Below are 26198 nucleotides of genomic sequence, written 5' to 3'. Positions count from 1 at the left end.
ATTTCCTTTTCTCCGTCATGTTCTTCTCTCCCAGCTGCACTCCACAAGATGCTCTCCCTCTTTTTCTGGATTCCCCTGGTGAGCCATTTGAAACAGTAGTGTAGCAATGAAACATCTGAGGGTTAACTCCTGATGTGGTGGGGGTTTTTATTTATTTTTTTTTTGTCTGAGAATTTTATATAGAGTTGTGTTTCGGTGACATTCTGTTGGTTTGTGTTGTTTTCAGCTTTTCTTCTTTCATGTGACATCCATAGTGTACTCACCTTTCCAGAACTGGCAGAAATCATATGACAGGCTATGCATTATTTTAAGAATCTTGGGTCATAACCATCACCAAATTGAGCAGGAGTCTGAAAATAATAAATGCAGTAATGAATGCAGCAGAATATAAAGTGCACTGAAAAGCAAAAATTAAATGCAGATTTATTACAATTTATGTCAACAGGAAAATGGTCAACAACAGTGCTTGGGGAAGTGTTTGCACCAGATCAAGATGACTGGGACAATAAAACCTTTCTCTCTGAAGGAAAACTGCTCAAGTGAGGATTGTATTTGTGTCAAAATGAGTAATATTTATGCTTCTGTAATTCCTTTACTCACCATGTATTTCTCTGTGTTCAGGATGTGCATAAAGCCAGGGTTATTGAGTGTATTAAGGAAGGTACCTTCTGAATGCTCTTTTTCTTTTTTTTACTTGGGTAACTAGATATTAAGAAATTAAGGCATGAAATATTTTTTCCAGGAGAATGCAGGATCACACCATGATGTTGATTTTTAGTCAGATGTCATCATTAATTTATTTAAAAATGTGCATTCTGTAAGATCCAATTTAAAAATAGGCAGAGTTTTTAATACTTGCTCTCAAATGTTAGAGTTGGTTGAATACAAATCCCAAATTTAAAAGGGCAGAATGGAATAATTTCGTCAAAAGTGGAAGGGAATTTGGTGATCTCCATTGATAACTTAAGTTCACAATTGCATGCAAAAAATGTGACTCAGATTAGTGGAGTTTTTTCTGTTAATTGAAGTGTTCAATTGGATCCTTAATTCCTACTTATACATTATTTGTTCATATCATAAAGTGAGATGGCATATAGCATAATTGTATGCTGTTTGAAATACAGAAAATAGATATGAAAATGAATATGAATTTTTGTCTCTGCTGTGAATGAGAGTTTAAAAGCTTTAAGTAGCCCAAAATTAAAGCCCAACTTTCTGTCCATCAGCAGCCCCTGGGCCTGTTTCCATATTAAGAGGTTACTGTTCCAGAATAGTGGTCATGGAATATTGCCATAATTACTGATTACTGTCCCTTTGAGGTGGCAAATGAAGATGGTATCAGAGATTTCATACAGACCTTATTCTGTTCCAGATGGATAAATGAGAATCTGGAATGACTTTGTGTGGTTTTGTCACTTTCTGTTAGTTATCTCGAAGACCTACCCATGATGACTATTTTGAACCCCGTGGTTCAACTAAACGCTGCTTTTATTCAAGTTTGGGAAAGTCTGGGGGTTTGGGAGTGGCAGAAACATCTTTTTATAAGCTCTGCAGATTGTAATTTCTGAATTAAGGTGTTCTGGTGCTTTTCTGAGGTGGTTTGCTAATTCTCATAAGTTTTGATCCTATAGCCTTCATAGTAACATTTAAGGCATTCTGACTTACATTAATGAATAAAGCAAGTGCTCAATTTTGATTTATTAAGGTTTCCTAATTGAAGGTTTATGTCTAGGTCTTTCAGGCTAAATCAGAGGACTGGTTCTTTGATGATGGTGGATAACATTCCTCAAGGAATATACAACTTAAAAGTCAGAGTTTCTGATGGAGTTTGTCCTGATGTTATATCTACAGTACAAATCCATGTCAAAGAGCTGGAAAATGAAGCCATACAAAACTCAGCCACTGTGCGTCTATCAGGTTAGTTTTATTTGTAGGTGAGAGTTTAGATCACCTGCTTCTATAACTGAATGATTATGTGATGTAGGTATTACTATATCTGTGTTTGATTTACTTATCACTGTAGGGCACTTTCTGGTATGTTTCCATACTGTTAAATAAGAAATAAATTGCGAAATTAACCTGTGGTCTCCCAGTATTTCATGTTTGTCTATTTTTGAATACCAAACTCAGATGTCACAGCAGAGGAGTTCATAAGGAGAGATGAACACGGCAAAACGAGCCATGGCAAGTTCAAGGAATTACTAGCAAAAATATTACCTGCTAAGCTTAGTGATGTCATTGTCTTCAGTGTGGTGAACATTGATAGAAAACAGACAGATGTAAGATTTGCAGTCCGTGACGGCTCGGCATATTACAGACCTGAGAAGCTGCATGCTGAGATGGCAGCATTTAAAAATGAGGTATGTTCTCTAGGGTTATTGTGCATCTATGTAATTCACCCAGATACTGAGTTTGTGGGGTATATATCCCAAACCTCAGTGGAAGAATATGGTAGATCTACAGAAAAGGTTTTTTTTGCTTCCCATGGGACAAAACCACTTGTCAAGCTAGTGCATAATTCAAGCTTTCTCCCTTCTTAGTCCCATACATACAATTATTATATGGTTGTACTAACTTCTGGTTCAGTAAATATAACAACTTTTTATTCTCAGAAGGATGGTTCTCCATTCCCATCATGGTACTACTGTTGCCTGTGTTTTCTTCAGTCAGTGTTTCATTGTGTAATCTATCAGACTTTTGAATATGAAATCAGAAGAAACCCTAGAAGCCAAAGTGGTACGGTAGTACAGAGAATGTCTTGAAAATTACAGCTTTTGGGACATTCCAGATGCTGATGGAAATACCCAACTCATCAGCTGGTGGTTAGAAACTTACAGTAGGGGCTTGATGCCACCCAGATGGAAATACTACTGTACAAAGAGATGACACTCCATAGAAAAAAATCCTGGTGAAAGGAATATGCAGGTTAGAAGAACAGTTACAACAGATAAGTGGGATGGAGACAACCAATTTTGTGATTGTATTTGACTCACCAAAGGACAACTTTAAATACAAAGTGACACCCTCCCCCAACTTCTTTACTGTTACAAGGGGAAATAGTTTTTGAATGTAAAATGTTTTCTTTGCCTTCCTGGTGTTCCCTAACTGTCCTCCTCTCTTACCAGATCCTGCATGCGCCCTAACTCAGTTACCCAGACACAGTCTGTCTTAGCCCCACTTTTATTTTTTGTAGTCCTCCAGATTTTGGCTTTGCTGAAGTCCTGCAGATGCTGCTGAACAGACAGTGAAGCTGCTGCTTTGCACAAAGGCAAGATGCCACTGCTCAGCTTGTAACTTGCCCTGGACAAGGCAGCAGTTCCTGACATGTCATTTGTAGCTATGGGGGCATATTTGGGTTTAATATGTGGTACGTCTTATGGTGGATATTTCCTGAAGAGGAAACAGCACTTTCCATTTGTGTGAATGTGGTAGGGGCTGCTTGATTCTGGGAACCAAATGGGAGTATCTTAACTTACCACCTGTGTACATCTTACTGTATCTTAAATAGTTGTGTGGATTATGAGACTCTAGAGTGACCAAATAGGAAATACCAGAGACAGATAGTATTCGTGAAGTGTAAGGGCTGCTTCTTTCGCATATTTATTGCATTACTGCAACAATAATATGGAAAATTGCATAGATTTCAAATATTGTGTGCCATAATATATGGCAGGTGAATCCATCAAAGTGGTAACGAGGGGATTGCTTCCCATATTTTAATGAAAAAATATGTTTGTATTAATTATGTATCACCTTTCAATATTTAATGAATAGCTCTAGTGAGTAAGCACCACTAGTTTACAGAAAACCAATCATAGCTGGATAATTTCTCCAGTAGTTTTTGCACATGTGTTTAACTATAAATATAGAAAACAAGTAATTAGCATGGGAATTATTCACTGAATTGCTAAATAAATAATATGTTTGCATTACCTCCTTGGGATATAGCTTTACAACAACTATTTTTATTTAGCAGAAAAATAATCCATCCTAATACTGTAAAGGAGCCAAGGTTGTTTATATACACTATGTTTTTCTGTAACAGTATTACACAGCTGTCTAGATGTGCATTATAGACTCTCCACTAATGGTGACAGATGTGAGCAGCAGACCCGAAACTGCATTGACAGGATGCATCATGTTGTTATAAAGTATATTTTATGCCTTTGGGGACATGTTTTTCAATACATGTTATGATGCTTGAGAATATACTGACAATTGATTATAAAGGTCAGAGTTCTTACAGTGGTGAATTGAGATGGCTGCCCAAGTGAAAAAAAACAGAAGCGCTTTAGTATTTATCTATTTGTTTTGGTCTTTTCAAAGCTTATTTTTAAGATAATTGTCATTCATTTTGTAATTTGAAAAAATACATATTAAATGTATAAATAAAGAGAGTCTAAGTCTGATCTCATGTTGTTAGTTTTACATTTGTATACCTCAGTGTATACCACTGCAAGAGTAGTGAGGTCTCTGGCGTTCAGGTTTGGGCCCTAAATGCACATCATTTTGATGTGTTTGAATCACCAAATACAAATCAAATTCTGAACCTGTGCAAAATCCCCAAACAAGTAGAAAGAAGAAATCTGTTGTGCCAGGGAGCAAACTTACTGATACCTTAGTCCAGTGGGTAGGCTCCTGGCTGAAGTACAGAAGGTCTGAATTAATGGCAGCCCTGATACTGTCCTCAGGCGTGTTGTGAACAGCTTCTCTGCTTCGTGCTTTCGGCTGGTTCTGCTTTGGTCTGTTTGGATTAGCAGTTGCAAACTGCAGAGACACTGTTACTACGTTAAAAGACCTATACATACAGTGATGCTCTTCTCTTTATTTGGGTATTTGATCTTTCAGGTGCAACCCCAACTAATGATAAAAGCAATGAACCAGCAAAGATTAATGTAGAACAGAATGCAGCATCCAGTATGGCAAGTTGACTGCATTTTGTTTCAGGCAGTTTGATGTTAAAGGCAAGTTTATGGGGCACGAAGCAGTAGGCTGAATCCCAGTTGGTACGAAGTGGTCTTGTCAGGCCACTGTCTGTGGACATTATTACTGAATGCAGCTCAGCCCTGCATTCTCCTGTGTCTGTATCCTTATGTGCGAGAGAACCTAAGAAAGTATTTATCCTGGCTTGAGCTAAAATGTGCCTGTTGCTATCAGGGTGCAGAGAAGTGTGACAGAGACGACACAGCTCAGGAGGTGGAGTATCACTGCTCTCAGAGCCTTGGTCCTTGGAAGTAATGTTAGTAGGCCAGTACAGCTTTAACATGTTCACAGTCAATCGTGTCAATGGTTAAGTTTTTAGGAAGTACTGCTACTGTAAAGTTTTTCAAATTTTTTCTGTATCCGTCAAATCATTTTGCTTGCCTGTATAGTCAGGGATGTTACTAATACTCAAGAAACTAAAGCATTCTGTTAGGTCTATGATGGCTTAGATCTTTCAGATATTGACAAGTAAGTAAAAGCATTCATTAGGAAGAGACTAGTGATGTGTTAAAACTGTATTTTCTCTTAGATCCAGTCAGCTTTACAATTGAACATTTCACAGATCAATGTAGATGAATGTAGGAGTGCAAATTGTAGTGAAGGCAACGGTTGTACAAACTACCTCGCCGAGGGTGACATCCCAACAGTGATGGATACTGGAAGCGTGTCGTTTGTCTCGGTACTCACCACCATCACCGCAGTCTGCACCTGTTCGGCTAGGGACCGAGTTCATCAGTCTTGTTCCTCCTACCCTCGAAGCCCTTGTCTCAATGGTGGGATATGTATTGACACTTTGAATGGTTACAGGTGAGAAAGCTTGTATTGCAGATTCTATTCCTTTTTTTTCCTTCTGTTTTTAAAGTGTCGAGTGGAGCTTACAAGATACAGGTCTAAAAAAATGATAAATGTGCTTCTGACTGAAGGAGAAACAAAAAAACCCACAAGTGCGGTGGAGTGTAAACCTAATGACAACAGGGTCTTTACTAACGGCCCAGGAATGGTGCTGTAGTCCTGAAAGTGGTGGGAATAGTGTGTGAGTAAGAAAGAAAATCCTGGGGAAAGAAGAGTGATATAATTAAGGTGTCATTTTTTAAGAGCACCTAGTTCAGTATGAAGGAATGGGAAGTGCGCTCTGTTTTTTTTTTCTTTTTCCAGAAGAGTAATAATAAAGGTGAATATCAGTGATAGCAGCAGGGATGTAGGGGGAGTGAAATGTAGTTTAAACAATGGGTAATAAGGACTTTAGAAACCATAGATAGGAAACCTGCTTTATTATAGCATCACCTGGCATGCACTAGTATTCCTTTAGTGAAAGTGTACTGGTTTATTCTAGCTAGGAATTAACGTCCCTGAGTTTCTTCTGTAATAAATTCACCAATTGATGTTTAGTGTTCTGTGTTACTTATTTAGTGAAATAATTCATCATTCTCGAAAACATGGCCTCAAAAATACTTTTTTTGATGGAGATAGTATAGTGGATAAATATGCTTTGTGCTCTTAAAAGTATTTTAATAATTGCCAAGCACCTCTGAGACTCTGCTAAAATCTTTATTGTTTCACTGTTATTTTTTTTACTGTGATTTAAGTGCTACATTTGTTGCATGTAAAACCAAAAGAAGGTTGAACATTGGGGAATTTTGACTATGTTTTGTGTTTGTACTCTTTCAGATGTCTTTGTCCTGCTTCGTTTCATGGACCAGAATGCCAGCAGACTAAGCACAGTTTCCATGGCAATGGTTATGCATGGTTTCCTCCCATCAGGCCGTGTTTTGAAAGCTCACTCTCTCTGGAGTTTATTACCATGGTTCCAGATGGACTTTTACTATACAGTGGTCCTTTATCAAATCCAGAACCTGGGAGTACGGAAAACTTCATTGCAATAGGTACTTCTGCAATAGTGTGTGAAAAAATTAAATGTCTTTTGGGAACGGGTTGCCTTTGAACAGTGTAGTAGAGTATGAATTCTGTCTTTCCATCTTATGAGATTATTTATTTTCTGGTTTGAAAATATTTTGAAACATTTCCTAATAGGTTTGACTTATTTTGATGTCTATTTTTGTAGCCTGCTCCTATGGCTTTAGGTCCAACACAGAGTTGTACAAATCAAGAGGAAAACAAAATAGACAGATTGATATATATAAAAAAATAATCCCCCTAGGAAAACTGTAGTGCTATAAAGGAATTGAGGTACTTTGAAGATAGGTATTACATGATTAATACAGTCTTAGTCTCATGTCATTCTTATCTAGTTTGGTGAGAAAAGAAATCCACTTAAACAGCTTTTAGTCTTGGGGCATTTTTGCACTTTTTTTTTTAAGCAGACAGTGATTTGATGGATGAATCCAGCCGCAGCATGCCACTGTAGGAAAATTTGTACACAAGTGGAACTCATTGCTTTATGTTGACACATATTTAAAAGGTTACTACTGCTTATTTTTTGTGAATTAATATACAGGATGCACAGTATGGTTGGTATTTTATATTTTCCTAATTAATTAAATGGTAATGTTATCAGATATTGTTAATCATTAGCCTCTTTTTTTTGCTTTGTTTTGCAGTTGTAAATTTGAGTAGGAGATGGGAGGGAGTAAAACCTGCATGTGTTAATTGTTCTAGAACATCATAAAATTGCACATTGCTTAACAGAAATTAGTTCCAGTGTTTTGACAAAGAAGTGGCACAATCTAAAGTATAAAAATAAATACTGTATGGAATGAATATTTCTGCATAACAGAAGTAATAGAATATAATTCTAGCTATTTCTACAGTGAACCCCACTTTACGTGACTAGCAATAACCATTAAATCAGTACGTTCACTAACTGCTAATATGCAAAATGGAAAGATTCTCATAGCTGAATTTAATTTCTTTTTCATGTTGTATTAGAGCTCTCTGGTGGTATTCCTGTGCTGAAGATGAGCCATGGCTCAGGTGTTGTGATGCTGCAGTTTCCAAGTCACTTGAATGTAGCAGACAAAAGATGGCATCGAGTAGAAGTCAGAACCAATGGTCAGGTCAGTTATTGGATTTTTTTCCACATCAGGATATTTATATTTCCAGTAGCATTTGTCTGTGCAGAAACAGGAGGGTGGGAAAAACAGACTGGGTAATTATATGTATTATACTAACTGTGCTTGTAGATTTGATGAATAATAGGAATTTTGGGAAGACACCATTGTGAATTCCAAATCTACCTATGTTTTAATCCATATTCTGTGATCAGAGGAATCTTTTTTCCTGTTTTCTTAAGCTCTGCGGCACATGTGGAATGTGCATAAAGGCTTAGGTGTAATTTGCACATTCAGTGTACACATTTGGATACTGAAATCAATTACCTAGGCACAAAAAGCAGATGATTATTTATTTGCAAATGCAGTTACAGTTCTTGTGAAAGTGGTTAAACTACTCAGAAGCATAAATTAAATGCAGAGTTAAGTGTCTTCTTTTGTTAAATGGTTCCATTTTGGCTTTACTGTTTATTGCAAGATGGAAAACAACAGGGAGCAAACCCAACCCTTTTTGCTTGATGGTATGCAAAAAGATGAAAATTTGATATAACTTGTTTATTAAATTTTACAGAAATTCTTAATTCAATAATCCTCTGTTTTGGTGTAGGACGTTCGATTCACTTTGGATCGTTGCAGTGCAGCTGCTGTTTCAGAGATAGAAGGAGTAGGCAAATGGCTGTCCGCTGAAGATCGTACAAATTGCGAAGTCTTTGGGTCTGCTCCGCGAAGGACAAGGTACATTTCTGGAGATTCACTGAGTTGATTCTAAGGCCTTTGAACATTTTCCCTGTCAAATTGAAGCAAAGTTCTTAATGACTAGGAGCATAAAAGCATTTGTTTTTCTCTAGGACCTTCTGGGCCAAGTCTGGACCTTAAAGCACTAAGCAAATTTTAAGGAACAAGTCTTCCTCTGAGTAGTGTTGCAATACTAAATGACAACCTCTGAACGCTATGTGGCTAATACTGGAGCTTTTGTGGGTACTGTGTACCACCCCTTACCCACAGGATTTCTCTCCTTTTACTTTATTTATCAAGTCACTGTAAGCCTGTTCTTGAAAACCTCACAAAATGAGGCTAGTTGACTTTTTAATGGCAATAACTCTGGATCCTCAATCAGTCTTACTATCTGATTGGTATAAGTCTGAGGGCTTCTACTGACAACCTTTGGTGAACGTATTAAGGCAGACTAACACCTCAGAGTCTCCATTTGGTCCAAGGTTACTGCCTTGGTTACTACTTGAGGGAGAACATGGTGTCTGGAATATCATAGCTGTTCCTGACTCGAACACAAACATACCTGAATTGTAGTAGTGTCCCCCAGTTAAACTCCCAATAGACTTCACTGTCATGTTTAAAAAATAAATTACCCTTTATTTTAAAGATCCGGCTTCTGCTCACACTGACTGTATTTCAGAGAAAGAAGTAGATAGAATAGTTACGTTCTTTTCTTATTTTACAAAGCCTGTGTTATTTGGGAATGCAGTGTAGATGTTTATCCACCTTATTATATAATGCCTCTGTTTGAAGGTAAATTCACCTCTATTTTTATTATTCATATAATTTTTAAAGGTATTGGAATGTGAACCATGTTCTCCAGCTGGGTGGTGTAAAAGAATCGTTACCATATTCCTACCCACAGTTGCTACACAAACACTTTTCTGGTTGTTTGCGCAATTTCATCTTGGATACTCAGGTAAGAGAAGTGTAACAACATTTTGCTTTAGCAAAGGAGTAAAATTCTTTATCAAATTTCTGGGAGGTTTCTGTTATACCTGAAACTTTTGCTTCAATTAATCTATTCGATGCTCGTATGTGTCAGTGTAAAATACAAGAAAATTCTGGATTTTTCTGTTATAATTAGAATAACTACCTTGAAAAGTTATTTCTCAATTACAAGCAGATGTATTTGTGAGCCAGAAACTGTGCCTTTGTTTATCCCCTACTTCATGCAGCTGTTTTCGAAGCTTCTTTGCACATTCAGGGAACTTCTGAATGGCAACTGTATAATGGTATATTTATGACAGCTGCCTGCTTTGTTAGGAAATATCAGGGGCTTTTTGCTTTCATAGTCAGTTGAGTTTATTCAAAGGCAAAATATGGTCTTGATAAAATAAGTTGAAATCTGAATGTAAAAAAGCAAACCTAGCATCTTAAGCAATGCAGATGAAGAACAGACTGTTATGTGGTATAGCTATTTCTGTGTAAGAGTGAAGTGTAAGTGTTTCTTAAATATCTTAAATAATATTTCGGTGTCATACAATTCTCTCTTGAAGGTATATGACCTTCAGTCTCCTGCAGAGTCCCTGAATAGCTTCCCTGGCTGCACACTTACGGATGGGAGCTGTGAGACCATGGGGTCATCTTCCTGCGGTATTCATGGGAGGTGTCTTGGAGAGTGGGGCTCATTTGCTTGTCATTGTTTGCCGGGTTACTATGGCTATCGATGTGATAAAGGTGAAGTTGGTTTTTCTGTTACATTGTTGATAGGCTGGTAAATTTTATAATACGGAAAACTTAAAATGTTTGTGCGTAATCATTGCTGAGGTGGTTTCTGATGTTTACGTGGTGTAGAGCCATGTTTCAGTGTAGTTGCCTGTGATTTTTAACAATTTCTTTTCTAATTCCCTTTGAGAAATTACTTTCTCACTATCAGATCATTTCTTTAGTCCTGAGGGTGTTTGTGCAATAACTGTATAATGGAGACTGCATGACAAAAGAATTGTGAACAAAATTATTTGTTCTCGCTACAATTTTTTAAATTCGCATTTGTTTACACTTTCAGAAATATTCAATGTGAGTGTGCCAGTACCACTTACTGTGCAGAATTAGAACTACACAACTAGAATTAGAAATTACTGCTCTGTTGGTGTCTGGAAGAGACTCTGTTGGCTTAAGGATCTCTGCTTTCGGTATAGTAGGATCTTTTCTTTAGCCCTCGTGAAGCCAAAGTTTGCAGCAAAAAGACAACTATAAAATAGCATGTTGTGAAAATTGGTTGTGGAACTTAAAATTTTGTCTGCAGTCTCTTCTTTTGTCTTGGTCAGAGCTTCTGCTTTCCTGCTGTCATCCTGTGTGAGCATTGTAGGGAGAAGCATTAGCAGGATCAAGTCAGGAGGAAGACAGAGGAAGGTGAAGTGGGAGAGTGATGGGGAAGCTGTGGAAATAAATAAAGGGCCATGTTCCAAAAGACAAGTTATGTCTCATGGATCCATGCTGTGCATTACAATTTTTTCTTTTACTTTCAACTCTTATTATGAAAATAATGGAAACATTAATATTTCCTTCTCCCTCCAAAATGGTTTAAAGGTTTTTATCCTGACTTTTAGTTGCCAGAGAATATACATTTGGGCCAGGCAGTCACATTCGCTATCAGCTTCCCGTCAGTGTGCCTGCCCGTAGGACGCTGTTTGAAGCCATGATTAGGACACGGCAGCCTGACAGCATCATCACGAGCATGTTGTCTCAAAATAAGGATGAACACATCACCCTACAGGTGAGCAAGGCATCCCAGGCAGTAATAGCATAAAGTTAAATCAATGCCAGTGAACAGTTAGCCCAGAGAAACATTAGCTTAAGGGTTGGAAATAGAACCGAAAACCTTATGCTAAGCACAAAAACTTTGGAATTTGTTTTATGGACACTTACAGATCTGATCCTTCATTTAAGATACTGACTGCACAACCATGGTATCCCATTGGATTTCAAATGAATTTATTGCCAGTTACAGAGAAGTGTAGTTTGCTGTACAGAATAGGATGACTAGTGTGTCTGCCCCAGTGTCCTATTCAGCTGCGGTCATGAGTGGCCGATTCTGCATAGTTCAGGCCCTGCCAAGAAAGGTGCCTGTAGCACTCTCAAAATGACAACCTGTTCATCTTATACATACCCCTGAACCAGTCACCTTTTCAGCTAAGCTAGTTTGAGCTGTCAGTGTAGAAGTGATACACCAGATACTCAACCATTTGAAGAACCCCATAAATTTGTCCAAGAGAGAAGTGGGGTAAAATTACTCCGAGTGAGTTACATACTGCAGTGCGTACACCGCTACCATATTTAGGTTGTCTAGTTCAGTAGCACCTGAAGTATCTTTGTATTGCACAGTATGTGCAGTGTAAACATACCCTAAATTTAAACAAATGCTTTAGGATTGATGATTACGTACAAGTCTTAGTTCAAGTAATGTGACAGTTACAGGTCAATACAAAATGTCAGGTAATGACTTTTCTCTCTTACCGCTTTGCTAATTATGCACAAGGTTCTTCAGGGATTCTTAGTGGTCTCATATAATCTGGGTGATGGAGACTATTCTGTAAGCCTTCCCTCCTACCACATTGATAACGGTGAATGGCATCATATCACCCTGGAGAGAAATGAAAATGAATTTACTCTTCGCCTTTATGAAGGAGGTGGAAAGAGGGAAATTCTGAAAGCAGCAGGAGTATACAAAGAGATTGTGATTGACCCCAGCAGCTTGGTCCTTGGAAACACCTACCCGTTCAATCAAAACAAGAGTTTTCAAGGTGAGGAATTCTTGATCTCACTGTTCAGAATATGGACCTGTAAAAAGGAAGGTTTATTGGTACTACATGGGCACATTGCGAGAAGCTTTCTTGTTTATATAGGGCCCAAAGTAAACAAATTTCTTTCATGACACTTTGCAAAAGGGACAACTAAACTGTTCTGACTAGGAAGAAGGTAGAGCAGGGAATTATGTGCAAATACTGCTAGCTACTGGACTTTGAACAAAGATGGTAACCTCTTCACACAACTGTGTGTATAGTATTTGTAACTGGAGATCCACAGGCTTCTCCCAGGTGGACTGTGGATGGCTCATTGCGCTAGATACATAGAACTGGTTCATTGCATGGTTCTATCCAGTCCATTCAGCAGCTGTCCTTCGCTACCAGATACAACTGTCCCTATGCTGCAAGGAATGTTTCCATTTTAGACGTGCATTGCATAGCACACAACAAACTCTGGTTTATCACCTTTATGCACACTGCCTTTGTATTATTGGACTTTACAGTCAGTTGAAGCATTAAATAAAATTAGAAATGGTTTATTGATTTAGAGCTAACAATCTAAATTTTTGGCAACTGAGTGGATGAAGTCATGATGTCTGTTAAAAAAACAAATCAGTTTTCAGCCTGGAAATTGAAGAGTTACACAAAGGAAATATATATAGAGAAATGTAAGGCTAAGATACCCATAACAGCTTTCCACTCTGTCCTCAGTTGGCAGCTCACGCTTCGCCTAAAATCACAGTGTAAGTAACGCACAGTTATGCAGCACATCTTTTATATTGACAAGGAAGGCACATACCATTACTTGGTTGGATGCGCCTGGTATGTCTGTCACCTCTCTCTCCCATGCCTTTCACCCCTTTAACCGGATTCTAGTAAATCCATTTGAAACGAGGTGGTAATGTTTTCACCAGAGAAAAGTATTTCAGCGAGTAACACAAAAGTGTGAGGAGAAAACACATAAAATGCATATGCATTAAATAGAAAAACAGCTTACAGCAGAAGTGTATTGCAAATTGTTTAGAAAAAGATTGTTTTCTGTTGTTTCACTAGAAGTATTCCGATAACTCAAGTTTATGCTGAGAGCTAGGGACCATATTTTGAATTTTTATTTATGGGAATAATAGTATTTGTTTTTAAGTAAATAGATTGAAGTCAAATGGCTATGTGAAGTTCATTTTAATTAGGACAGTTAATGTTGCTGCTAAGCAGCTGAAACTTTAAGGGCTTTGAAGTTATAAAGTGTACTTAATTCATCAAGGTATAAGCTTTTATGCTGAGGCATCTCATGCATACGAAATTAATGCCACTCGTCTTCAGTACAAAATTTCTATTAGTGACCCAAGGCTGTTCCACCATTATTTGGGGTTTGCTCTTCTATAAAGTTAACCTGTAAACTACAATTAAAATCAACGAAACACAATTTATACTGGTACACATTGAAGAATATAACAGATTTTCCACAATATTTGGACTTCTGTATTGAAAACATAGTCAAGGGGTATGTGTTCCCCTGTCTTGAACACAGACAGATAGGGGCCTGCAGCAGGTCTTGTGGAAAACACTGGGAATCTTGATGAAAACTTTATAACAAGTTCAGTCAAAAAATGGAGAACAATGCTATGAAAGTTTACCTAAATTCAGTCGTAGATTTAAACTTTGGTAGCCCGGGTCCTTTGTTAAACATAAACTGCCAAATCTTACAGCTGCTTCAAATCATTCTTGCTGAGTGGCTTTTAAAACAGTCTCTTTGTGCCTTGCCTCAGGTTGTATGAAGGATGTCAGATTTAACAACTACAGGATCCCTCTGGATGCTCACGGGAAGGAGCTGGTGTCAGTATTAAGTGCCCAAGGCGTCAAAGAAGGCTGTTCTTCAGAGGCTTGTAGGAATAACCCTTGTAACCAGGAATTTATTTGTATTGATTTGTGGATGATGCATGAATGCAGGTAATTGGTGGAAATAAAAGCACAAAACCCTCCAGATTCAGGTGGGAAGGGGTGGGTGCTGAAGAAGCGTGCAACTTGAAGGCTGCCACTGGCCATCTCATCAAATCAGTGGAACCACAGTGAAACACTAAGCTAGATGCCTGCGTAGGCATCAGGTTACTGAGAGAACACTGTCCCTTTAGGTACTGCCCTTAGCTGATGTAAATCAGCATATCTCCATTGGTTCTGTGACAGTTTCGGCTGCCTGTCTTAATTGAAAATGTTTAAAGAATAGCAGCAAATCCAGAATGTTTGTAAACCCTGAAAACCAGGAAAAGACGGTACGTTAGCTCGAGTGGAGCGGAACACCAGCACGGCTAGCTGTCTTGTGAAGCTCGTGCTGGACAGTGTAGATGTGCTCGCTTTTGTTAGGGTCTGACTTCTGATACTGTCTTAAGCTGTGGCTGCTCTTCCCTTACCGGCCACTTGCATCATGATGAGTTGCGTCAGAAGCACCACATCATTACGCTCAGAGTTCTTGTGGGTAGCTGGGGCTGAGGTTAGGACAACACCAATTCAGGATAGTTGTGCTGTGAAAATGTACGCTTTAAGCATTACTGACTGCCACTGTCCACACAAAGGGAGTTTTCTAGAGTTGTATTTTTTTCTGGAAATTCGCTGTGATGGAAACTCAAAGAACATAGCATAGCTTGTCCTGCCTAGGCAGAACTGCAGGCCCTAATCCAGCTATTTTCCGCATGGGTAATCTTGCAGAAGCCAGTGGAACTACCTGAGTTCTGAAAGCCCCAGACGTAAGGGTTTGAAGTTGTAGAGCTTGTTGTATGGCTGCTTTAGAGAAGACTACAATCTTGTAATTATTCTAAGTAACTTACTTTTAGTAGCTACTTCAGAAACTGTGTATAGAGTGTCATCAAAGACTGGTCTAAGATCTTAAATGCTGTCTTTCATGCCTATTTTTCGCAAAGTTTAATGGTTTCATTTCGCCTTCGTCTTTTCAGTTGCCCTCCGGGACACATGGTCATGGAGAATGCCACTGGCAGACAGTGCATCTACACTGCGTGTGCTAAAAGGCCCTGTAACTATGGTACCTGCATCTCGCAGTCACCAACCAAGTTCCAATGTCACTGCCCTGATGGCTATACTGGACGTAACTGTGAAATCACCCTGGCGATCTTTCACAAGGACACTGGCCTGAGCTTTAGTTCCATGTTTGCCATCTGCATTTGCTTTTTGGCGCTGTTAGGTAGTTACGGCAACTACATCTTGCATTACCTTTGGTGAACTCATTTATCCATCTTGTTGTGAATAGTCGTCACCATCCTCCTGCTGAAAAACTCAGTTTCCTAACGGAGACTTGACTCTGCCTTCATTTCTTTGCCACGGTCCCTGCTCCATCAGTAACTTAATTTTCATCCCTGTGTGCATATATTACTAAGTGAATCAACGTTTGTGAGTGATGGAAAGTCTTTGCAGTTTTATTTTCTGCATGTTTTCACTTAACGCTAGGGAACTGTTCAGATGCATAACTGGAAGCAAATTCAGTCGAACAGAAGAGTGGAAATTGCTACCAGATAAGCATTGTTTAAAATACTGCTGAGCATGAAAACACATTTTTCAGTCTAGGAGAAATATATTGTCCGGTAGAAATACTTGGTCAGACAGGAGCAGTCTCTTGTGTCTTACCAGTTGTGTCACAACTCCTAACAGCTGCTTTTGGCTTCCTTAGCCATCTTCAGGCTTAGGCATTGGGTCTCAAAAAGAAGAGGCAGGACAAAGAAGGATCTCACTAGTGAGGAAAGATCACATTTGAGTCCTTCTTGTTTATTCAAATTTCACAAAAGTTTGCCTGAGTAAGGACATAGGATTTTTCTCATGGCTTCGACAGCATTGAGTTTCATTCAGAAGTCATAGAGGGACTATGGAAATGTATTATGGACTATTTTGCATCCACCTGTAGATACCTGAGATACCATCATTTTCCCAAACTCTGCTAGCTACTATGTTTGCCGTGCAAATATGAAGAGCAAGTAACCTGGGAAGCTCACTGCTTTCACAGCTTGTGGAATCCCCATTAGCTGAAGTTGCTCAGAGATCATTAGTTAAAGGAGGGGTTTTTTTTTTGCTGTGTCAGAGCAGCTTTATTGTGAGCTGACTTTGTGTTGCTGCTTGAACTTGACTGAACTTATACTGAAAAAACAACAATAACTTTTACCTAATAATCCTGCTAATCTTTCAGGTCTAAATTATGAGTTAGAAATGGTTGTTTTTAACCAAGTGGTGTGAATTTTGTGGAAAGTTTTAGTAGATGTGGTTAACCATGGTATTACCACACAACTAACTTTTGTTAGGAGAATTTTTAATAAAATTCCTTGTTCTTAAGATTTCAGATGCCCTTTCTCTTACACAGCTTTCAGAAAGTGGTAATGCACTTAAAAATGATTAATTAATGCAATTTTAATTATAAATTTATAAGTTTCCAATAGATTAGAAAAGCTTCTTTTCTGACACCCGATTATATTTTTCAAACTGAAATATGGAACCGCTTAGTAAGTAAATCAATACCAGGGTGGCTTCATGTTGGTTCAATATCACATGAACCTTTCCCACCCCTCCCTGTCAGAGGGGACTTCAGCTCCTTTTGTTCAGTTAAAGGCACAGTGATACTTTGGAGCTTGCAACTGCCCTCACGCTATGGCTCAAAGAAACAATAAACTTCATAGAATGCTCTTAGTGACAGCACTGTTTAATGACAGTCGGGCAGGAGCTTACACTGTTGGTATCTGTATGGAAGAGATACTATCTGCAGCGGGGGTACTTCTGATTTACACTCTTGTTACACTCTTGGAACATGGGCTATATTCATTTTAAGGATTGGCTTTTTATTAGCAGTCAGTGTAAAAGGAAGGAGAGATGTAGAACATTTAAAAGACTTCTTGAGTATCTCAAAACCCACTCAGCTAAAAAATGACTTTGCCAAGAAGTTACTGTGTATGAAAATCTGTGTGACACAATTCTGTAAATTTGGGGGATGGGGGGAGGAAAGGTAAGCATACATCTCAAAGGCATGATTTGGCTTGAAGGGTGTAGCCACACAGCGCAGGGCATAGCCCTCCGGGTACACCAGTGTCAGACCCAAGCTCATCTAGATGCCACTGCACAGAACTGCACTCTGCTGCGTACTCTGTAAGAGATTCTAGTCTCTTTAATTCACTGCATTGTTAGCTTATGGTATCCAATGGTTTGAGGTCTTACTATGAGCTTTTATCAATTTTTATAGAGTTGATAACGCAGTGGTACGCACATTTCTATTTACACAATGTTCAGTATCTGATATTGAAGCTTTACAACTGTCAGTGTGTAAAATGCACCTAACCATTTAAGGAAAATGTTTAAATTCATAGATGCTAAGGCAAAATGTGCCTGATTTTTTTTTCTAGTAAAACGTGTAAGTAATTTCCTCTTTGGTCTAGTGTCTTCTTGTGCTTCATTTCTGTGTCATTGTATCTGTTACTGTCAACACACTGTTACTTCAGTGCTACCCCTTTGTGTACATGTTCTCCTACAAAGTTTAACTCAATACATTAAATAGACAGGTCTCTGAACAGCACTTGGGTCATTCAGTCCTTCAGTGAGTTATGTGTTTAACAACTTCAAAGTTATACTTCAAAGGGTATTTTAAAGTGCTCTTTAAAGGCCTTTTCTTCTTTGATGTTCACTTGTAACTACATTGATGAGTGCAAAAATCCAACACTTGCTGAGAAACACAAAACTACAACCTTTGGCTCTGACTGTGAACTAGTGCTGCAGTGCTCCGGTGGAACGGCTGCTGTCTGAGCCGGCCGGCAGTGCCTATGGCTATCAAGGTTTTATTTGTTTCTGAATGATGCTCTGTTTTGCTCCTGTGTTTACACAGCTCTGTTCAGCGCTGTATTCTTGTGGGCTCGCTGGAAGACTCACAAAGGTCTGAACGGAGGAGTTTACCACGTGTCTGCGCATCATGAGGATTTGGAGGACATCAGAGAAAACATCCTCAACTACAATGAAGAAGGCGGTGGGGAACAAGACCAAGTAAGGATCGTTGTGTTACGTTACAATTAAGTGGGGACTGGTGACTAACCATGCTAATGAAAATATATTTTATGCTTTTCCTTTGTAGCTGAGGACCTCAGCCTTTGTTCTGGTGATTCATTACTGCAATTGGTAGATGGATTATTTGCAAGGTTCTGTACACAAGGGTGCATGTTTCTTAAGCAGAGATAAGTGCCTACCTGTTTTTAATTTGTCTTAAAGCAAGTGATACTTAAAACTGCTTGTAGGGTGAGTTTAGCAGTGAAGAACTAACAGCTGATGGTTTTGGTTTCACAGCTCAGGAGCTGCTGACCTTCTCAGTGGTAATTCCTGCTGTGGTGCTGAGGGCTTGCAAGAGCCTGATGTGAACTGTTCATTATGGACAGTCTCTCTCTGGAGGCTGCTCACAGCAGTTACTCAGACTTGACTTGTTCAGAAACTGAGGTGCTACATGTGTTCCTCTTAAGCCCTAAAGCACTGGTTGTGGAAGAACCTTTCGGCATTTTTCTGTTTTGGAGAGAAATACACTAGTGAACACAAGGCGTGTTTACACTTACAGGAGACCAGATTATACCCAAACCAGGTAACATTTCTGCTAGCTGTTCTAAGGATTTCTACATGTCAGTTTAAGCCAGAACTTGGAAAGAAAATAGCAGATACTATAGATGAGTAATTTAAATAGATTATTTTCTGGCCCACAGACATTTGCTGTGTTTAAAAAAAGGTAAGGAACTTCATTGCTGCCTTTTGAAACTGTTCATTTCATGGATTCAAAAGGTGGTGTGACTCTGCAGAGGCAGTAAGAGTCAGGGCACTCATGTGATGGATCAAAAAAAGCCAGTGATTTAAAAAAAATTAAATGTGACTTGTCCCCAGATTTCAAATATCTTCACACCAAACAGACTGCTTTGGGATTGTTCCTTCTTTATTTCCACTAGACATTTTGGGACCTATAGAGAATATTAATTTAATGGGAATGGTTTCTCACCCCAGGATGCGTACAACATGGCAGAACTGCAGGTGTCGATTCAAACCAGCCCAGCCTATTCCCTCTGCAAGAAGAAAGAAAACCCAACAAAACTGCACAGTTTCTTTGGTGATGCGTCCCCGGACGTGCAGGAGCAGACCAAAACATCAGCGACTACAGAAGCCTCTTTCGCTAGCGCAGACTTTGGTCAGTACTTGTCAGGTCTTGTCAGAGATGCTGACTGTGGTCCCCAGGCTGTGCCCCACGACTCGCTGCAGGTGTTTTGCACGGAAGGAGAAGGCTCGGTTGCCAGCAGTCTGAGTGCCCTGAGCTCCGCTGGACTGGATGAGGGTGTCGTGTACGACGACATTCGAGAGTGGGGACCAAAGTTTGAGAAACTGAGTGAACTGTACTCGCTCACAGATGCAGAAGACCTGTAGATTAGCAAGTCTACTATTTTCAAAGTTTCAGAAGCAAGGGGGAAGGACAGTTTTTCATGTTCCTGCTATGTACTAACTCCCCCGCCCCCTTTTTTTTTTAACCTGTTATGAGAGGGGGTCAGATTCCCACTCACGAGCCACACTTTGCATCTAATTGAAAAATTTAGTAGTAGGAGCTAATCTTGGGACATGCTGGACATGTGGGTTTGGGGATATAAACTTACTGGAAAGTATAAAGGGAGAACTTGGGGTACTTAGTCATTCACATACAGTGTTTACCTTGGTGACAAAAATATTTATTTCTTAATGAAGGACTGAGATCCTGTGTACCTCAGCTAAGCTGGTGCTCAAAGCATGAAGCAAGCGTGCTGTGTGTACTGTTTTCAGTAGGAGCTTTATCAGTTATTTGGAGAAAAAAAAGCACATTTTCTTGTGGAAATAAAGTCCCCATTGTACTATATCCATCTTGTTTCCCTGACTGAGCCTCAGTTACAGCACCTGCCCACTGAACATCGTGCAGATGAGAGTCCATGGATCCAGGTAAAGGCATGAGCAGCGTGGATGGTGATCTTTAACTTCAGTTATAACTTAATGAAATCCCTTCATGCAGTCATATAAATGCAGAAACTGAATTTAGGCACAACACGTCAAGTCAGCTGCTTGCAACTAAATACTTTTCTTAATTAAAAGGCCAGGTTTTCTAAGGTCACTTGTTAGGAATTTCAGTAGCAAACTCCACAGCTCACCATAATCTCTCATTCCTAATGGGCTACTAAACTGAGCCTAAACTAAGGACCAGCCTCAACCATGTAATGTGCACCTACAGTCCTGTCCCTCCTGTTTTACTAAGCCTCCTTTGCTGGAAGCATTGCAAGAATGAGATTTGAGAGGGTGGAGATCGACTGCTTTAATAGAAGCGCTGACCAACTACAACTGTAGGCAAGTACTGCCTTGCCAGGAAGAGCTGCCTGGAGATACAGATGCATTTTCAGTGAAGAAAAGACTCGCTATCCCTTGGATGTCATCAGAAGACCTCGTGTCTTTAGGATGGCAGAAGACTGAAGGTCTTTCCTATATCCAAAAAAGAACTTCACCCACCACTGAGACTTGTAAAACTAAAATCCTGTGATAAACAAAACCCTGCCAAAACTCGTAATAATTCAAAGACGGTAATTTTCCAAAAACCTGTGCCTGACAGCGCGTAATAATACAGGCCTCCCTCAGGTACATTTTAGTAGCAAATCATGATCAACTGGGGACAGGGAAACACAGGGAAAAACTTAACAGCGGTTGCAGGGGGTGGAATATTATGCTCTACATTATAAATCCCTTTTTCAGACTGTTTAATGTCCAGCTTATATGCTGGATTTTTTTTTTTTAAAACGTGACAATATTTGGAAGAGGGAAGGCTCCAGAAAATTAATTTTGATTTTTTTTTTTTAAATTGACACCACTTGTGTAAAGTGCAGCAAGAACACAGTCTTGTTTTGTGCTGTTTCTTTATATTATTATAATATGTAAATCATATATGATCTTATCAGCTGATAATATATCATATAGATTCTAGGATAATTGAATTTGTTTCATTAAAACAATGTATTATAAAAGATATTCAAACTGCTTTGCTTACAGTTGCATCAGTAGCTTGTTTTGGGAGGTCTGGCTTTTATATATATATTAAAAAAACATAAACAAATAGGTGAATGCACTCTGCAGGCTAGAATAATTTGCACGTTTCCCGAACGAGATATGTTCACACAGTGTCTTGTTCTTGTGTGCGTTTGTGACACACTTTGGAAAATCTTAAGCACACAATCAGCTTATGGTTACACACTGCAGTGATGCCGAGTTTTCATCTGGAAAAGCGAAATGCCATTTTTACCCAGGCCTGATGGTTCTGGTTCACAGACGGTACATAGTCTGTGATGTTGTAATGTTACTGATACGTTTACCTGTGAGGAAACAGAGGTTAAATACCTTGCAGTGTTCACGAGTCAGGTGTGTCAGCTTCTGTATTTAACGATCACAGCAGTCACAGACAGGATATGGAAAATGAAATAAATATATTTTACTTCACAAAAACCTATTCCTTCCCCAAATAGCAGTCATTTGACTGCGTACCTTGTGTTCTTTCCGTAATTATGGATCTGCTGTCATTTTGGCTGGCTTTAATTTAGTTTAGCTTGTAAGCTTCTTGGGGCAAGGACTATCTTTATTTGCCTGTGAAGTGTCATGCGTATCTAAGGCACTGCATAAATAATAAATAAGCCTTCTGTACATGATGTCTCTTCCTTGCATATATTTGAGGTAGACTAAAGCTTGGACTCTATTGAATTCTTTCTTTCTCAGCTTTGATCAGACACTCCCACAGCCCTGAGTCACGCGTGCTGTTCTGTCTGAAAAGCTGAGGGAAGCAGCAGCTGCTTCGCATCGATGCGTGGCCTCAAGCCCTAGTTGCGCACTCAACAGACACGTTACCATTTCTGAGTTTCCCCAAGGGCTGCAGTTGGCTGGGGCCACAGACCAGTCCTTTTCTCAGATATTGAAGTGCTTCTTGCACGCAGCACGGCTGTGGTTTTTGCAACAGACAGACAATTAGTCTAAGAAGGAGGAAATCCTTAACTTTACATTCAACAGAATTACTGAAGTTGTGTTACCCATAGGCTTAGTCCCTATTCTGGGATTTTAGGCGTGGAGAAGAAGGTGACGAGTAGGACGCGCACTGTGATCCTTGTTACAGCTCTGGCACTAATTTGTAAACAAACAAACATAATATTAACAGCCACAACCTCAGAGCTGCTCATGTAATTGCAGTTAGCCATCCATTTTATAGAACGTACAGTATAAAACAAAAGGTCAGAAAACATTTTAAAACTGCTGTAGGAACTTGCATAGGTCCAATCTCAGGACTAGGACATACTCATTTGCGGCGGTCATACCCTATTAAAACCTACTGTTCCTCTTGCTAGGGATTACTAATTAGTTCACTTAATTTAGCTGTTTTAATTTGTATCCTGCTCTTTTAATTACTGTGCAATTTCTGAAATCATATCTTCATTTGTTCCACATTTACACAGACACATACAAGTATTTCAGTACCTCTGCAGACAAGCTTACCACAGTGTAGCACTGACAGTGCTCCAGAGCAGGGACAGCTGGCTGGGCAACAGACAGCTTTGCAGTGGGTGAGGGGGGGAGAAAAAAAAAATTGAATAAAAAAAATCATTGGGTCCCTAGGTAGTGGGATTTTCAGTAATCTGGTACTTTTACTAATCTTCTTCCACGTTCTTTACAGACTTCAAACATGTAGTAAGAATACTTTATTTAGTATAATATATTTGTAAAGGTCTGAAATTTAAATAATCATGTGGATATTAGTATTTAATCTGTCTGCCTGTCAACTACATTAATCTTTGTGGTCTTCCCCTTTTAAAATAACATTCCAAGTATATAACATGTAGCCAAGCCATGCAAAAGCCGATTGTCCTTAGGTCTGACCTACTGGCTAGTACCAGCAGGTTTAGAAGGGAAACCGTGGCTGCAAGAGGAGCAGGATTAGGAGAGCAGAAGAAAGTTGAACATTTTCTTAATTCTAGAAACGATAAAAACCACGTCCGTTTCCTGGGGATTTAAATAAAGAGCTTGCACTGCGCTGCTGGTGACTGTTGATGAATGAGGGCGTTTTGAGAAACCTGCTTCTCTGGAACCCAGAATCCCCTCTCTACAAGCACACCATGTTTTGATCACATTCCATTAATTAAATGACTCTTACAGAAAGTCCTTTGGTACCTAATTAACATCGGTGACAATGCTCCCAAAAAACTCATGTTCAGAGTAGTACTGTGCATGCCAAGACGTGTCTGCACTCGGGCACCGCAAAGGAGAGGAAGCCACGCTGGCAGTCGTACGCACAGCTCTGCGCGTCCCGCTTCTCCCTGCTGCAACAACGCCTAGACGTTTAAAAGCTAACCGATATCAGGACCTCCTAAGTCAAATACAGCACTTGATACCTGTAAGGTTTCTCTCCCAAAAAATACATGTTTCTGTTCATCGAGGAAGAATACTAAAGCTTGAGCTACAATGTGGAAACAAGCAAATCCCTATTGGTCAAAGCAAATTATATTTACTTAAACAGAGTAACTGCCTCAGTCTACTGACCTTGCTAAAGTTCAAGCGTACTGGGGGATGACTGGGAAAAATCATGGCTGATGCACCTTAACTTGTAACAGAGAGGAAGGAAGTCCAGAAAGCTGTTAAAACACAAAGATGATTCAAAAAATCAGTGAGACACGCAATGTAACAAGATTGAGAAAAGTCAAAACTTACTGCTGAAAAATGCTTTCCTCCACATGGACTGAAACAAAGCTGATTCCCTGTACCTTTCTCCATCCCTCCCTATACAAAAACAACCAAAAAAGTGATTTTCAAATTACACAATTTATTTAGTATACAATAGTCAATACATCTTTTTACAACAACGTATTATAAAATAACTATGTTAGATCTCACCAGCAGAACACTGACACAAGAAATGAAAATACACTTATGGATCTCAAAGGCTTTTCTCCCCTAAAAACATTCCGGCTACTTGATAACATTTTGGCTCTGTGACCTTAAAAAAGTCATCCACACCACAACTCCCCTGATACCGCACAGCTTGAAAGTCCTTGAGGACAGCAGGTAACATACGCAAGAGGGCATGATGGTGCGTTCCTGTTGCTAGTTATGGGTAAGATTTCAGTAAATGCATTGCCATGAGGGTTGTCCCGGGGGTGGCTTAATACAAGGACACAGTGATGGCACAGCAGCCATCTGGCAATAAGGTACATCAGGATGGTGTAGTTCAGGAATAGGTAAAGTTATTTTTTAAAAAATTGCACATTGTTAATGTAGTGACTATAGATCACCGCAAGACATGGGAAGTAGAGAAAATACCAGCCGACTAAACCACCACTTACCTCCTCGAAGTCTTCGACTCTTACACCCCACCTCTCTGAAGAGGCACCTCCACCTCACACCTCAGCCAGCACCCACGGCTCAGGGCAGCTCCAGCCCACCCCAGCATGCTTTGCTCGGGTGGGCAAGCCTTCAAATCAGGGACAGGGAAGCAACTGCTCCCTCTCTCTGAGTGCTGTGCTGATGCGTGTGCTGCTTTTCCTCTGAGCTGGTAAGTGGTTTTGTTCCTTGGCATTTTCTATTTCACTATTTTTAAGGAGATTGGTCTTCTGAACGCTGTACTACAGTCAATGAAATACACCCTCCCCTTTAGTATGGAATCGTTCTGATACAGGACCTGTTGGAATTGTGTAAAAGTGTTGCAAGCTCCCTACCTTGGCTTTAAAGACTCTGAACTGCAAGAGTTAAGCAATCTCCAAAATACTTTGTATCTAATACTTCAAAATTTCTGGTGTGCTACTTTGGGGGATGTTTGTGTTGCAAGAAGAAACTATGTTCCTGTAGTGGTTCTGGATAATGACAGACGTTGGTTTTTATGCTTTCCCAAGACCTACTGTAGCTTGGGGTCTATTTTGTTTAAAAAAAACAAACCAAAACAAAAAATTGCACTTGGTAGTTTCTACAAAAGGTTAAATTTCTCCCTTGGCAACATTAGAGACTGTGTTTTTGAAAAAAAAGTCTATTTAAAAATAACTACTGTTACAATCAGGACTTCTTAGTCTCAGCTGTTACCTACAACTACATTCTGACAATGCCAGGGTACCACTGGGTCTTGGAACCTCTCCCTTCCATCAGAGGAAAGTTACTGCACCTTTAAAGAAAGATACAACCACATTTTAAAATAAGGCAACAGAGCCCAGACATACTTCACCTTATGTGTGCTTGTTTTTAATTACTGTAAGGCACTCATTGAGGAATTCACTGACCCATGCTTTCAGCAAGAACAGGTGAGCATCATTACAGGCCTAATTAAAGTTTTAATACAGATTAAAATGTTTTATTATTGTATTATGTTAAACTGCAGTGGTCTCACTGCAACCTCATTAAGGGACACAGGCTAGAAATTACTCAGGAGTTTCAGCTGCTCAGTTTAACAACCTAGCTACTGTCAATGTTTGATTTAAATACATTCTGATTAAAGCACACTTTGCTTTTGTGTTAGCATGGAAGTGCAGAAAGATGTTGACCATTGTTTAATGAGTATTTACCAAATAGAAAATTGTTTGAGCATGTGACATAACCATCTCCATCTCTTCAGTAATTTACCTTAGTACAACTGAAAAGGGAAAACATTTAAATCATTTGG

The 26198-nt window shown here is 39.3% G+C and overlaps 2 protein-coding genes across 5 annotated transcripts in view; one reads left to right on the top strand and one right to left on the bottom strand.

The window, feature by feature from the left end:
* LOC137669234 (neural-cadherin-like) overlaps nt 1-19970 on the top strand; it is a 61995-nt gene extending 42025 nt beyond the window's left edge. Inside the window, exons 19-33 of the mRNA XM_068411221.1 lie at nt 446-539; nt 1733-1917; nt 2131-2360; nt 5513-5790; nt 6652-6866; nt 7870-7997; nt 8599-8726; nt 9561-9684; nt 10265-10445; nt 11318-11484; nt 12247-12511; nt 14281-14461; nt 15460-15704; nt 18375-18529; nt 19523-19970. Coding sequence (XP_068267322.1) covers nt 446-539; nt 1733-1917; nt 2131-2360; nt 5513-5790; nt 6652-6866; nt 7870-7997; nt 8599-8726; nt 9561-9684; nt 10265-10445; nt 11318-11484; nt 12247-12511; nt 14281-14461; nt 15460-15704; nt 18375-18529; nt 19523-19936 — 2990 coding nt within the window. The 3' untranslated portion in view covers nt 19937-19970. The remainder of the gene's footprint in view (nt 1-445; nt 540-1732; nt 1918-2130; nt 2361-5512; nt 5791-6651; nt 6867-7869; nt 7998-8598; nt 8727-9560; nt 9685-10264; nt 10446-11317; nt 11485-12246; nt 12512-14280; nt 14462-15459; nt 15705-18374; nt 18530-19522) is intronic.
* Nucleotides 19485-26198, bottom strand: part of DPY19L3 (dpy-19 like C-mannosyltransferase 3) — a 42043-nt gene continuing 35329 nt past the window's right edge. Inside the window, exons 20-24 of one of the 4 annotated variants that reach the window (XR_011049070.1) lie at nt 24895-25703; nt 24263-24331; nt 24095-24186; nt 21914-21946; nt 19485-19930 (exon numbers count right to left, since the gene is read on the bottom strand). Coding sequence is in view for 1 of the 4 variants with exons in the window: in XM_068411224.1 (XP_068267325.1) it covers nt 25631-25703 (73 nt within the window). In the remaining 3 variants the exon portion in view is untranslated. Of the gene's footprint in view, nt 19931-21913; nt 21947-24094; nt 24187-24262; nt 24332-24354; nt 25704-26198 lie in introns of those variants that run through there. The other 3 variants (XR_011049071.1, XM_068411224.1, XM_068411225.1) reach the window with 3 other exon arrangements.

Source organism: Nyctibius grandis, chromosome 12 (assembly GCF_013368605.1).
Source record: "Nyctibius grandis isolate bNycGra1 chromosome 12, bNycGra1.pri, whole genome shotgun sequence".
Taxonomy (NCBI): Eukaryota; Metazoa; Chordata; class Aves; order Nyctibiiformes; family Nyctibiidae; genus Nyctibius; species Nyctibius grandis.
The sequence above is the reverse complement of the archived record's forward strand: the minus strand, read 5'-3'. Positions and strand labels throughout refer to the sequence as shown.